The sequence below is a fragment of the Argiope bruennichi genome, chromosome 10, assembly GCF_947563725.1.
Source record: "Argiope bruennichi chromosome 10, qqArgBrue1.1, whole genome shotgun sequence".
Taxonomy (NCBI): Eukaryota; Metazoa; Arthropoda; class Arachnida; order Araneae; family Araneidae; genus Argiope; species Argiope bruennichi.
In genome coordinates, this window is record NC_079160.1 from 102218562 (window position 1) to 102233648 (window position 15087).

A 15087-nucleotide genomic window follows, 5' to 3' on the forward strand; every position below is an offset into this window, starting at 1 on the left:
GTCACTGTCCCCGGGGGTGACTCCTAGCGTATAGGTTCCGGCTAGCATTATGGCAAGTGCCGAGGCTGGAGATGGCCAGAGCCGGTGGCTGCCATCCCTTGTTGGGCTCCGTGGTGGGCGATGCCGTCGGGCCCGAATTTAAATCAATGTCGTATGGGAACTAATGTTTTTCAACACGGAAATGCTTTCTTAAAATTTTTTGTTATCAGTTCTGAAAAGTCTTCTTTAAAATTTGTATCACCAATTTTGATACATAAATCTGTACTTGGCGTTGTCGGAGAAGTTCAAAATATAAAAAAGTTAAACAATGGAAGCCTACTTATTGAAGTAAAAAACATCCAGCAGTCTCAAAATATTACTAAGTTAAAAAATATAGGGGACATAGAAGTCACTGTTTCTGCCCACCGTTTCCTTAACTATTCCAGAGGTGTCGTATCCGAAAAAGAATTTCAGAGAGATCTTGAAGAGGACCTGTTAGAAAATCTAAAAGATCAAAAAGTAATAGCAGTTCGCAGGATTACAATAAAAAAAAATAATCAAAATCTTCCTACTAAACATTTAATTCTAACATTCAATACTCCAGTTCTACCGAAATCTGTAAAAATAGCTTATATCAATTGCCCAGTTAAACCATATATTCCAGAACCACTCCGCTGCTTTAAATGTCAAAAATTCGGTCATTCAATTACAGCTTGCAGGGGAGATAAAGAAATTTGCGCTCGATGCTCCCTCCCAGATCACAATAGTAAAAACTGTACATCCACCACACCAAAATGTTATAACTGTCAAGGCGATCACCCATCTTACTTCCGCTCCTGCCCACGCTACAAACAAGAGAAAGAAATTCAAACCATCAAAATAACAAAAGGTATTTCATTTACAGAAGCACGCAAAATAGTAAGCGAAAGAACACCGAAACCAAATTTTTCATATTCATCAGCATTAAGTTCAGCCGTTCCAACTTCAGAACCACGCAATTCACAAAACCAACCACTAATAAATATTGAAACAAATACTCCTGCAATCCGCACAGCAGAACCTGACACCATAACTATAAAAAAAACTGACTACCTTGCACTTCTGGAAATAAAAAAATCTTGGGAAGAAACTTCTTCATCTTCTCTTAAAAAGCCGAAACGGAAAAAAGTCTTAATGAAGGAAAAAATGCTGAAAGAAAAAAAGACACCGAAAGCAAAAGAAACAAATAAAATTGAAGAAAAGGAAGAACATTTTAAAATTCATCCATCTGATGACAGCATAAGTGATATGGATGAGGACAGAGTGGATTCTGATCCCACTAATATTTCATCGCATTATTTTAAATCAAAATTTTTTAAAAAGCCTAAAGGTTGATGTTCTCTCACCTTCATCTTTTCTATTTACTGAAGGCAATCTCTTTTTTTCCCTCGCTCTTTTTTAATCTTTATGTCTACATTCGTCTCTTGGAACTGCCGAGGGTACATGAATAAATCTTCAGAATTGAGAGACATTATAAACAAATACCATCCTGCCTGCATTGCACTCCAGGAAACCTACCTTAAAACTGACAAGCAGAACATACGGCACTACAAAAATTTCAGCAAGCACAATATTCAAAACCGATTTTCTGGGGGCGTAGCAATTCTTGTCGCAACGGATATTCCATCAATGCAAGTAAATCTGAACACTAATTTGCAAGCTGTAGCTGTACGAATTCAGATGAAAAATTTAATAACTGTCTGTAGCCTCTATTTACCACCTAAACAACAAATCAGTCAAACGGACCTAAATAACTTGTTTTGCCAATTACCTCCTCCATTTATTATTTTGGGAGATTTTAATGGTCATAGTGCTTTTTGGGGAAGCTCTGAATCAAATTCGCGTGGTAAGCAAATCGAACAATTTCTTGCAGATCATAATTTATGCATTTTAAATTCTGACGAAAAAACGCATTTTCATTTACCAACAAGAACTTTTCATTCTGTTGATCTCGCTATTTGCTCTCCGTCTTTATTGCCTTTTTTCAGTTTAACTGTTGACAATGACCTTTATAATAGCGACCATTTTCCTTTAATTTTAACCGACAGTAGGCACAATGCAGCTAGTTCTTTCCGACCATCCAAATATGTTTTAAATGCAGCAAACTGGCAAAAATTCACCTCTCTGGCTAATATCAATTCAGAAATAGTTAAATCTTCCACTATTGATGAAGCTCTGAAACATATTGTCAGTATTATAATTGAGGCGGCAGATAACACTATTCCAAAGAAATCTGGAGTTCGTAGGAAGCAAAACAAACCATGGTGGGATGCTAATTGCCAACAAGCATATAAAAAACAAAAAAAGGCGTGGAATATTTTTCGCCGGTATCCCTCTACTGAAAATTTTATCATTTTTAAAAAATCTAGAGCAGAATCCAGGAAAATCCAACGACGTAGTAGAAGAATTTCTTGGCAAAAATTCGTTTCTGGTATCACTTCAACAATATCTAGCCATCATTTGTGGAATAAAGTTAAAAAAGCTTCAGGTGCTTCTCATTCTAATAATGTTTCAATTTTAATTGATAAAGGAAACACCATATCATCCACAAAAGATATTGCAAATTCCATAGCTTCAACATTAGCTCACACGTCCAGCAGTAAAAATTATTCTCCTGCATTTTTGAAATACAAAGAGAAAGCAGAAAAGCAAAAACTAAATTTTAATTCTCAGACTAACCTGCCCTACAACAGCGATTTTACGTTTTTAGAGTTCCAATCATGCCTTGCCATTGTCCACGATTCTTCTCCCGGTCCTGACAACATTAGCTACAGTATGATCAAAAACTTAACAACAGAGTCGAAAAAAAACTTATTATATCTTTACAACCGTATCTGGCAAGAACAGTATTTTCCTTCTTTTTGGCAACAAGCTATAATAATTCCTTTATTAAAACCAGGCAAAGATCCAACTAACCCATCAAATTATCGACCCATTGCTTTGACCTGTTGTCTTTGCAAATTGTTAGAAAAAATGATAAATCGAAGGTTAATTTATTATCTGGAGACTAATAACTTACTTCACTCGTCGCAGAGTGGATTTCGAAGAGGACGGAGCACTCTTGATAATCTACTTGCTCTCGAATCCGACATTCGCCTAGCATTTTTGCAAAGAAAGCACTTAGTTGCCATTTTTTTCGACATCGAAAAGGCATACGACCGAACTTGGAGATATGGAATTTTAAAAGATTTATATGATCTGGGACTAAGAGGAAATCTCCCTGTTTTTATTCAAAATTTTTTAAAGCTTAGAAAATTCCGTGTTAAGGTGGAATCTGAACTTTCAGATTCTTTTGTGCAAGAGGAAGGTGTTCCCCAAGGCAGCGTTTTAAGCGTCACTCTTTTTATTTTAAAAATAAATAACATTTTAAAATTACTTCCAATGTCTGTGAAGGGCTTTTTATATGTTGACGACCTGTATATCTCTTGTACAGGGATGCATATGAATTTTATACAAAGACAATTGCAGATCGCAATCAATAATATTACCCAATGGACGAACACTAATGGTTTTACCATCTCAACATTGAAAACAGCTGGTGTGCACTTCTGTCGAAAACGTAACCTTCATTTTGATCCTGATCTGAAACTGTATGATCAGCCGGTACCATTTTTAAATGAAATTCGCTTTCTGGGCATTATCTTTGATAAAAAACTCACCTTTCAGTCTCATATAAAACTTTTACGTAAAAAGTGTGAAAAGTCTTTAAATATTTTAAAAGTCTTATCAACTACAGCATGGGGAGCCGATAGAAAATCTATGATTAAAATATACAAGGCCGTTGTACTTTCCAAGCTGGATTATGGTTCCTCAATATACGGTTCTGCTAGGAAAAGCATTTTGCAAAAGCTAGATCCTATTCACCACATAGCTCTCCGTCTTTGTTCAGGTGCTTTCAGGACATCCCCTGTTAAAAGCTTGTATGTTGAAACCTGTGAACCAGCCCTTGAATTAAGAAGACAATTTTTATCTCTTAATTATTATTTTAAAATTCAATCAAACATTAATCATCCATTTTATGATTTTAAACTTCGTCCCTTTTTAGTTCGCTTGCAAGATGCCCGAAAATCATTCATCCCTGTCTTTTTTACGAGAGTTCATAATATTCTTTTAGACCTTAATCTACTGTATGTACATGCAACTCCTCAGCCGGAAAATACTTTTCCACCTTGGAAAATCCCTGAAATAGAATACTTAAATCCTTTTGAAACCTTTATCAAGTCTGATACAACAAATATCATTTTTCAAAAAATTTTCTTGGAACACAGACAACAATATCAAAATTGTATTCCAGTTTTTACAGACGGCTCAAAATCAGCTGCTCATGTCTCTTTTGCGGTTGTTTTCCCTCACACAGTTTCTTCGTTTAAACTTCACCCTTCCTGTTCAGTTTTTACTGCAGAAATAAGTGCTCTTTTATATGCTTTAGAAGAAATTTCTAATAGCCGGGACAAAAACTTTATCATCTATACGGATTCTCTGAGTGTTTTAAATTCTCTAAAATCATGTAATCCTCATCCTTTGGTATTAAAAATCTTAGATACTCTTGATCAACTAACTTCTCGTAGTTACACAATTTTATTCTGTTGGGTACCATCCCATGTAGGAATTTTGGGCAATGAAGAGGCAGATAAGGCTGCCAAATTGGCGACTACTTCAATGACTACTAATATTCCTGTGAATGACATAAAGAAACATATTAAAAAGCTTCTATATTCTAATTGGCAAAGACAGTGGGATCTGGAAACAAACAACAAACTTCATGTTATCAAACCCCATGTGCAACCCTGGCCTTCATTAGCGAACAGAAAAGCGGATACTGTCTTAACGCGATTACGAATCGGACACACTCGATTCACCCATATTCATTTGTTGTTAGGTGAACAACCACCGCTGTGTTCGCGATGCCATTGTCAAATGTCTGTTCAACACATTTTGTCAGAATGCCCAAATTTCAATGCTCAGCGTTTACAGTTTTTTCAAAAGTCTTGCCCTTCATTATCTTCCTTACTTGATAAGACACCTCATGTCCAAATTTTTGCTTTTTTAAAGTCCATAAAGTTTTATCCGTTGATTTAAATCTTGTTTACTTTTTAGCCTTTCATATTCCATTCGATTACTGTTTTAAATGATATAATTTTACCCATTGTTTGGCGCAGTATGGTCAACATTATGGCTCTTGCGCCATAAAACCCCAAACAATCCAATCCAATCCACACTTCCTCCGTCAGCGTAAATTCATTATTTACACTGATAGCAGGAGTGCGTTGGAGGCACTCACCCACTATCACAATCATCAAATACATCCAATTGCTATACGAATTCTGTTCACTTTGCACACCTTGCAAAATGAAAATTTTGATATCCTTTTTTGTTGGATCCCGAGTCATGTAGGAATCTATGGCAACGAACTGGCGGATTCTGCTGCAAAATCTGCAGTGTCGCCCTTGAACCAAGGTCTTCCCTACAGTGATGTTAGGAAGGCCTTTAATAAACACATCTATTTTACCTGGCAAAACACATGGGATCTGCAGATCCAGAATAAACTTCGTTCTGTGAAACCAGTTATTGGACACTGGCCTAATCACAATATACGCGAGGTTGATGTCAAGCTGACTCGCCTCCGCATTGGGCATACTCGCTACACGCATAAACATCTCATTTTTGGCGAGGCGGCACCAAAGTGCCCTGCATGTCATGTGGATTTTACCATTAATCATATTTTAATCGAGTGCCCATCTTTTAATTCCTCACGATTAAACTTTTTTAAATCATCGTCATTAACTTTACAAGATCTGGTGGGTGAGAAATTCCACCCAAACATCTTTAAATTTTTAAAATACATTAGCTTTTACACATGTATTTAATACTTTTAACTTTCATTAACACCTGATTTTTACATTGCTTCAATGTAAGGCGTTTTTATACCACTGTTTCATTTAAATTTATTAACGTTGTACGTACTAGAACTTTTTTTTTGGAATTTGTATGTTGATAACTTTTGCTTTTATATTTTATCATGTGTTTTTTTTTATATAGTTTGGTCTATTATTTCACCATTTGCTTGGCGCAGTATAATCAAGTATGATTCTTGCGCCATAAAACACTAACTACCAACCAACCAACCAACCACACTTCCTCCGTAAATATAAGATATGCGGCAGGAAGGTGAGCTTCCGATCGAGAATCACTCCCAAAAACCGTACTTCGTTCACCACAGGGATTTGAATGTTCCGAATTTTAATATTCGGATCGAGATGAAGTTTTCTTTTTCTGCAAAAATGAACGCATTGGCTCTTCTCCGGAGAGAGAATGTGTCCATTGTTATCACACCAGTCTAGCAATTTATCCACTGCGGTTTGCAAATGTTTTTCTACTATATTCATATCACTACCTTGACACGAGACCTGCAGATCATCAACATAAAGACTGGCATGCACAGATGAAGGTAAAATTGTTAAAATATGACTAAGATGGATGATGAAAAGCGTGACACTGAGGACACTTCCTTGGGGAACTCCCTCAGCTTGAATAAAATGATTTGAATAAAAGTTTCCTAAACGAACGCTAAATGTGCGATGAGATAAAAAGTTCTTTAAAAATATGGGAAGATAACCCCTAAAACCAAAGTTATAATGTGTTGAAAGTATGCCAAAGCGCCAAGCACGGTCATAGGCTTTTTCTATATCGAAAAATATGGAGACAAGGTGGTTCCTCTAAACGAATGCGTTGCGGATCTGGGTTTCCAGTAAAATGAGGTTGTCAAAGGTAGAGCGACCACTACGGAAACCACTTTGCAACGGGGGAATGCATCCTTGTTTCTCCAATTCGTATACGAGCCGAGCATTGAGCAGTCGCTCAAATGTTTTGCAAAGGCAACTCGTTAACGCAATCGGTCTGTAGTTCAGAGGATTGGAAGACTCTTTGCCAGGTTTTAAGATAGGTATCACAATAGCTTCCCGCAATTCTGATGGGTACTTCTGCTCATTCCAGATTTTGTTAAAAAGCGGCAACAGGTTAGAAAGGGAAGTAGTATTCAAATGCCGGAGCATATTATAAGTAATCCCATCTGGTCCTGGACTGGTCTCATGGGCTTGAGATAATGCTGTTTCTACCTCAAACATCTTAAACTCACAGTTATAAGAATAGGTATTTATGTCATCAAAATGCAAGGGCAACCGTTCCGCGGGATTCTTAATTGCCTGGAAGTTAGGACCATAAGAATCTATTGCGGATACTTGTGCAAATGCTTTGCCAAGGATATTGGCTACCTCTAAAGGGGCAGAATGCATCATATTTCCAGTATTTAAAATAGGAAGGGATGATTCATTATAAATCCTACTATCAGCCTTTACCTTTTTCCACAAGATCTTACTAGATGTACAAGATGTTATAGAAGAAACAAATGATATCCATGAATTCCTCTGACTTTGACGACGAATGCGTCGTGCTAGTGCTTTGGCTCTTTTAAAAGCAACAAGATTTTCTGTTGTCGGTACTTTCTGAACTGATTCCAAAAACATTTTTTGTTGTTTGAGACTGTCACAGCAGGCTTCATTCTATTACGGTCTTCGAAATTTTCGTAGACGTGGGGATGATTTTGGTATTGTGTTATTAGCGACATTCATTATGGCGCTAAAGACTTGCAATACAGCTTCCGAGATGTCTCATGTATTGACCATTGCCTCTGTGATATCTGCCAGTTGCGAAAAAGTAGTCCAGTCTGCCCGCTGGAATAGGAAACGCGGAGGACAAACCACCGCTATCAGCATGGGAGACGATAACAGGAAAATGGTCGCTATTATATAAATCGTTGCTAACAGCGAAGGTTAGTGACGGCAGAAGTTCAGGAGAACAAATGGCTAAGTCAAGACTGCGGAAGGTGCGTGTGGGTTCATGAAAGTATGTCAATTCGTCGTTATTGAGCAGGCAGAGGCAGTTAGAAATAAACTCCTCAATCTGCCACTCACGAGAATTTGTAGTACCTGAACCCCGCAAAGTACTATGTCCGTTAAAGTCACCTATCAATATAAAAGGCTTAGGAAGCTGGTCCACTAAGTTGTCCAGATCTTGCTGACAGATAGCATCATGTGGCGGTAAGTAAATACAACAGACTGTGACTAACTTTGGTACATGAAATTGTACAGCCACAGCCTGTATGGAAGTTTGTAAATTGAGAGGCGAACTTGGATAGAGATTTGAAGTAAAGATACAAACATCTCCGGGATTGTGAGATCCTGTGTCAGCATCTTTCCGTACACAGTTGTAGCCACGTAGTTTTATGGGAATGTTTGGTGTCAAGAAAGTTTCCTGAACATCTAAGCAGACAGGATGAAATTTGTTAAAAATGGACTTTATATCATTTAATTTGGACCGAATGCCGCGGCAATTCCAAGAAAGAAAGGTACCCATTAAGAAGTTCTTGTTGCAAGGGAAGAATTAAGGACATTGCTAGTAGGCTGCGAGGGATCGCAACTCATTTTAAGTTCTTCATCATACTCCGCAGATGGATGAAGTGAGATAAGTTCGGAACTCTTAGATGTTCCACCAAAAATAGACGTTAAGTCCTTATGGACGACACCCTGATTTGCTAGTCCCAGGGCGACAGATGTACGTAGCGTTGATTTTTTAAATTTCGTATTTAAATCTTTTGCAGATAGGCCTCGTTTTGATAGCTTCAGCTTGAGGGAGTTATTGGATTTGGATTTTGTTTTTTGTGTTTCTGTTTGACGGGGTTCAGGAGTACTGGTTGTAGAGTTTTCTGTTTCAGAATCTGAATCTTTATGGTTGGGTTTTGTTTTTGGTTTGCTTTTTGTGCAGTTGTTGCATGAACAGTTTTCGCAGAATGGTTTCTGTACAGCAGCAGCAGCATAACTTATGCCAGGTTTAGGGGTTTGGACCAAAACCTTTCGCCTGACCTCAGGATAGGGTAAGTTTTCTTTTACTTTAATTGCTACTATCTTTTTTTCTAATTGCCAGCGTTCACAAGTTCGGGAGACAGATGTATGATTGCCTTCGCAGTTTACGCACTTTTCTGGTGCGCAACACTGCTGGCTGTCATGTCCCTTTTCTGCACAGCGGGCGCAAGTGAGGGTACCGCGGCAGTTAGCTTTTGAATGCCCAAAGCGCTGGCATTGAAAACATAGCAAAGGGTTTGGAATATATGGCCGCACTGGTAATTTTATATAACCTGCATATAAAAATTCAGGTAATTTCGGACTATGAAAAGTAATGATGTAGTGTTTGGTGGGAAGGAGTTGTCCATTCCTGCGAATATTAATTTGGCGTACATTTGTTACTCCTTGCGGTTTCAGTTCCATTTGTTATTTCCTCCAGTGGGACGTTAAAAGCTCTCCACATGTAATTACACCTTTTGAATAGTTAAGTGACATGTGGGAGCTAACAGTGACGGGTATAGTTGCCAGCAATTTTAATTTTATGATTTGCTGGGCTTGCTTTTTGGAGCAAACTTCAACCAGCAAGTCACCAGAGTGCATTTTACGGATTGCTTTAACTTCACCAACAACTGCTATAATTGCTTTTTGTACCAAAAATGGTGAAACGTGATTAAAGGTTTCTTGTTTTTCCGAGACTCTTTTTATGATAAAATATGTATCAAATGCTTGAGGAGATGTAAAATATATTTGTTTTTGATGCCCACTGAAGGGAGATTTCCGGGAGGAGCCCATACGATATTGAATAAAATTCAGGTCCGACGGCACCGCCCACCACGGAGCCCAATAAGGGAAGGCAGCCACCGGCTCTGGCCATTCCCAGCCTCGGCACTTACCTTAGTGCTAGCCGGAACCTATACGCTCAGAGTTACCCCCGGGGACAGTGACCACCCTTAACGCCAAGCCCAAGGAGTAACCCCTTCGCTTGATCCCAAGCAGACTAGCCACTCAGGTGACTAGCTACCAGCCGATTGATGCATAGGGGACCACAATGCACCACCCGTCTTTCTAATGGGTTGCCAAGCACGGCCAACACGTGGGGTTTTGGTTTTCCATGAGAAGCAAGAAGCAAACAGATCGGTGACAGCTTCTCATGGAGAGCTCCCTCGCCTGCCGTCGAGGGATGGAAGGATTAAGTAAATAGCAGATGGCGTAGAGGAGAATAAACCATAAAGGGAGTATAGATCCCTGGGAACCTCGGGATTGGGACACCCGTACTCACCTATAGTAGGTGAGCCCCTGAGGGGAGGTGAGTAAGGGTGTTCCAATCCCGAGGTACCCAGGGATCTTTACTACCTTCATGTTTACTCCACTTTTTAATATTACGATTTTAGACCATATGATTGGCGCAGCATGGCCAGATATGGCTCTTGCGCCAGAAAACCGTAACCAACTAACTTTACCACCTGCTCTATATATTTTACTACCTGATCAAGTTTTACATTAGCTTTCATTGGCGTTTTCGTCATGCTTTGTGGAATTGTATCGATTTTCATCCTTTCTTACATTAACAGTTTTTTTTTAACTTAACCTTTTGTTTGCGCAGTATGGCCAGATATTTCTTTTGCGGCTTAAAACACTACAAAACCAATCCAAATTCATAAGACTGGCTAAATGTCTGTCAATAAATATCGATAAAAGCTTTGAAAAGGTTTCTTTAATAAATTTAGAGGCCATTGTATTTCTGAACGTCAATGAATGGATTGCCATTTTTACATATATTTATAGCTACATTAAGAACTTTTTAATTTCGTTAACAGAATTAATGAATTAATATTTTAGAGAAATTTAATAATAACTAAATAATGCTTCCTATTTTACTTGCAACAAATTACATTTAAATAAGTATAAGAATTTAAATCTTTATACACACAATTTAAAATAAAAATGAGTTTAAAATTCTGTTTTAAAAATCCCAACTTAAATATTTATTCAAAACGATAAATAGATAGCAATGAAGCTTAAGACTTCCATTACAAAATAAATCAGTTGAAAATAAACTGCATACATAAAACAAATTTACGATAACAAACCGTTTCTCAAACAAGCAAAACATTGAATAGCAGCATCTAAAAGAAAGAAAAAATTATTTTAAAGTTCATAATGGGGTTTATTTTGGGACCAAGTTAAACACTTAAGACTTAAACCATTTTTACTTCCAGAAGAAATTCACTAGAAACACTGTAATTTATTTCGCTAACTTCAGCTGCTAGACTGTGCAAATACATCATTATACGAAAGAACCACTTAAAATTAGATTGGAAATCCCCCAGCTCAATGATTCCGGACTTCAAAATAAAATTAAATGTTTATTTAGCACGAAGTTTCCCTAAAAGTTGGATGGAACTAGCGAGCACGGGGAAACTCTTCTGGAAGTTGGGACGATTGTTACGTGGGATTTGTTAGATCACGAATAAATTTTCGATGCGTTGACAGAGGATTGGGTTTGTTTGCAGATTAAACTCACGACGGATTTTTTTTTTATTAGTCGTCACTCTCCTGAAAGTCAAGTTCGGCATTGTTATGGTTCTCTGGTATAAATATGAAATCAGGCAGTAACAGTTCATTTAGATTTCTTTAATTTAAAATCCTGCTGATATACTTTTTTCCTACCTAAATGTTTGATTTAATTCTATTAAGGATTAATTTTCATTGCCTTGTTCAGTGGTCATTAATTAGACAAAAGTATATGCATCTTTTATTGATCTAACATTTTTGTAGGAAGCAATTTAGGTTGGAAAAATATCTCAGAATGATTCTAAATTCTATTAAAGAACAACTAATGGAAAATAACTGGATTTTTAAATTGTTGGCGTATGATTTTTGTTTCAAATGATGTGAAACACGAAAGAAATTTTATATTTATTGATTTCTTTTTTCATATTAATTGAGATCATGTTTCTGGATTTCTTATGCTACAAATATATTTAGTGCACGAATGAGAATATTCCTTTTTTATCATCAGATATACAATTTTTTCGAATACTATAAATATGACATCATAACATAATTTGAGGTGCGAAAATCAACGCTGACAAGCAATCTTGCTTAAGTATATAAATTTTTGATAAAAATTGTTTATTAATATTTAATTATAATCTATTATCTTATTTTTATTTTTTTCTGTTTTTAGTCTTCAGAATATTTTATTATTCTTTACTGTATTTCCAAAAAATCTTCAAATCAATTTTCAATCAATTTCTTCCATCATTTCCTCGTTCTGACTTTACCGTATGCTTAGCGCAGTATAGCCAAATATGGCACACAACAACCATTATTTCCTCTTGTCAAGCATCAAATGGATACTTAGAACAGGCACAGAACCGAAATTAATTAAAATCAAGGAATGAATGTATACCTCAAATCTAAATTATTGAATTGTGTGTGTGAAATGGAAAAAGGCATCTATCAAAATTAGAGTTCAGGTGCATAAAGATTTTATTAGAATACTAGCCGCCTTTGGTGACCAGTCGGTTTGCCAATCTTAATGTTCGTTTAAATTTTAATAATTAAATATTTTGCGCAATTCCTACTTTAATAGATTCTTCATCAAAATATTTTAAAACTTCAAATTTTGATAGTCATATAATTCACTCATAATATTATAAAGGCCTTCAGTCATAACGTAGAATGTATATCTCTAATTTTCTGTTAGCTCCCATAGAATTATGTTAGCTCCCAGATTAGACATTTTTAATTTCCTTTATTGAGAGTTATTTTAATTCAAAAGTACTTCAGAATGAATCTGAAAGATCTATTCATTAACAATGTTTCATTTTAAATACATAAAGCATTAATAAAATAAACAGAATCGTTTGAAATAATCGGCCGAAAAATGTTAACCCTAGCCTCATTACTGTTGGGAAAAAAATTGAAGCCTGACTCATTTGGCGTTGGGGGAAATGAAAAGATTTTTTGACGGGAAAGTTAGTTTTTAATTAATAATTAAAATTCTAATTAAAAATTCAAAAAAGGGACCCCAGGTGCACATTCCCGACCTCTAAGGTATACATGTAGGTCAAATGGTCTTTTCTGTAGATTTTCTGTAGAGCGCCAACACACACACACACACACACACACATTGAGCTTTATATAAGTATAGATTATAATTTTACAAATACGATACAAATTCAGTTATGTAAAAACTATCTAAGCAATAGTGATGACCGTGAATAACATATTACCATTTTGCCATTGGATCCGGATATTAGAATGAGCAGGTGCCAGAAATAATAAATTGAGCATCCTGGTCCGACGTATAATACTTCCCAAAACGAAAATTGCATGCTTACGTACACATGTATAGATACGACACTACAGCTGCGATGAGCTTGAAGCAATTCGTCATTATAAACTCTGTCCTCTTTATGGAAGCGAGAAACCACTTACTTATCCAACTAACTATTTTCTGCGTTATTTGTTATATCCTGGTTTCCCACCATTTGTCTTCATCACCCGTTTTCACCATACATTTGGTGTAACATAGTCTAAGCAGACTCTTGCGCCTTTAAAATCAACCAACCAACCTCCATATACATATCTTACCTTCTTCCAAAGGAAGATGTAGCATTAGTAAGGGTTATCTCTGTAAACAAAAAAGACGATAGATTTATTCTTTTTTTTCTGAAACTTCTGTTCTACATTTATGTTGTTTTATTTTCGAAATAAAAATTTATCTTCTAATGCTTTGTGGATAAATAATAAATTCCTTAGATTGTCAATTAAGCACACTTAGAAAAAATTTCCTGGTAAATTTTACTCCACTTAAAATAAAGACGATATAGTTTGAAAAGTCGATAACAAATGCGAATTAGATAATTAAATGAGCTTCATATTTGATTCTACACTTTCTATATATCTTGATCGTTTCTTTTTAAAATAAAGGCTTTTGAAAACGAAGTTTTATCTGGCATTTTTCTTCCTCTACTACAAAAAGGATGAGTAAAATTTAGTTTAATGTCAAAAGGGTAAAATTTCTTACAAAGCGAAAGCTAAATATTATAAAAGTCCTTTCAAACACCTCTTGGGGAGCAAATAGAGCCTCTTTGATGAAGATATATAAATCACTGGTACGCTCAAAGCTTGACTACGGGGCCCCAATTTATGGCTCAGCTGCCAAATCTACCTTGAAATTGTTCGACTCGGTGCATAATCAAGGACTTCGTATAGCTACAGGACCTTTTAGAACATCGCCAATTCAAAGTTTACAAGTTATAAGTGGTGTGTCCTCCTAGGAACTGAGACAGAAACGACTTTGTTTATCCTATTTTTATAAAATTAAAAGTGTCGAATACCATCCACTGTGCAACAAGGTTCTTAATCCTATATACGGATCGTTATTCTTTAGGAGATTGTCTTTTACGCCAACTTTTGGATTCCGTATAAGAGAGATTTTACGAACATTCAAAACTGAAGACTTCCCAATTGTTGTAAACATTAGTGGTCCACCTTCATGGCAGGAGTCGTCTTTCAGTTTTGTAGATGATTTTATGCACTTCCTGAAACCAACATCAGACATGATGTTTCAGAAATGTTTTTATGAACATAGACAACAGTATCATTCTTTTCAACCTGTTTATACAAATGTTTCGAAATGTGATAATAATGTTGGCTCAGCAACAGTTTTTCGTAATGTAATAATATCCGAAAGACTTCACCCTTTCTGTTCTGTTTTTACATCCGAACTTTATGCAATATATCTAAGCCTTCAAAAAATTGCAACGTCATCCCCCTCTAAATTTATTATATATACTGATTCTAAAAGTAGCATTGCAGCTTTTAAGAATGTGTCATCGGAAAGTCATCCCTTAGTTCTAAATAGTTTGCACATATATACACTAAAAAATAATTTCACGATTAAATTCTGTTGGATACATGGGCATGTTGGAATTTTGGGAAATGAAAAAGCTGACAAGGCAGCAAAAAGCTCAACCCTGTTGAAGGAAAATTTTGTTCCATTATCCGATGCATTACAAGCAATAAAAATAATTCAAAGTAAACTTGGCAAGCTACATGGGGAAAGCTATCTACGAATAAACTTTTTCAAATACAGCCATCTATCAAGGGTTTCAAAAGTAAAATTCTGACTAGAAAGAAAGATGTCATTATCACGAGA

General features: G+C 36.2%; 1 protein-coding gene across 1 annotated transcript; it reads right to left on the reverse strand.

Annotated features, from left to right (window-relative positions):
- Nucleotides 1-8429: 8429 nt before the first annotated feature.
- Nucleotides 8430-9338, reverse strand: LOC129987684 (uncharacterized). Its single transcript, XM_056095637.1, has one exon. It carries the CDS (start codon nucleotides 9336-9338, stop codon nucleotides 8430-8432), a length of 909 nt encoding a protein of 302 aa, XP_055951612.1.
- Nucleotides 9339-15087: the final 5749 nt, after the last annotated feature.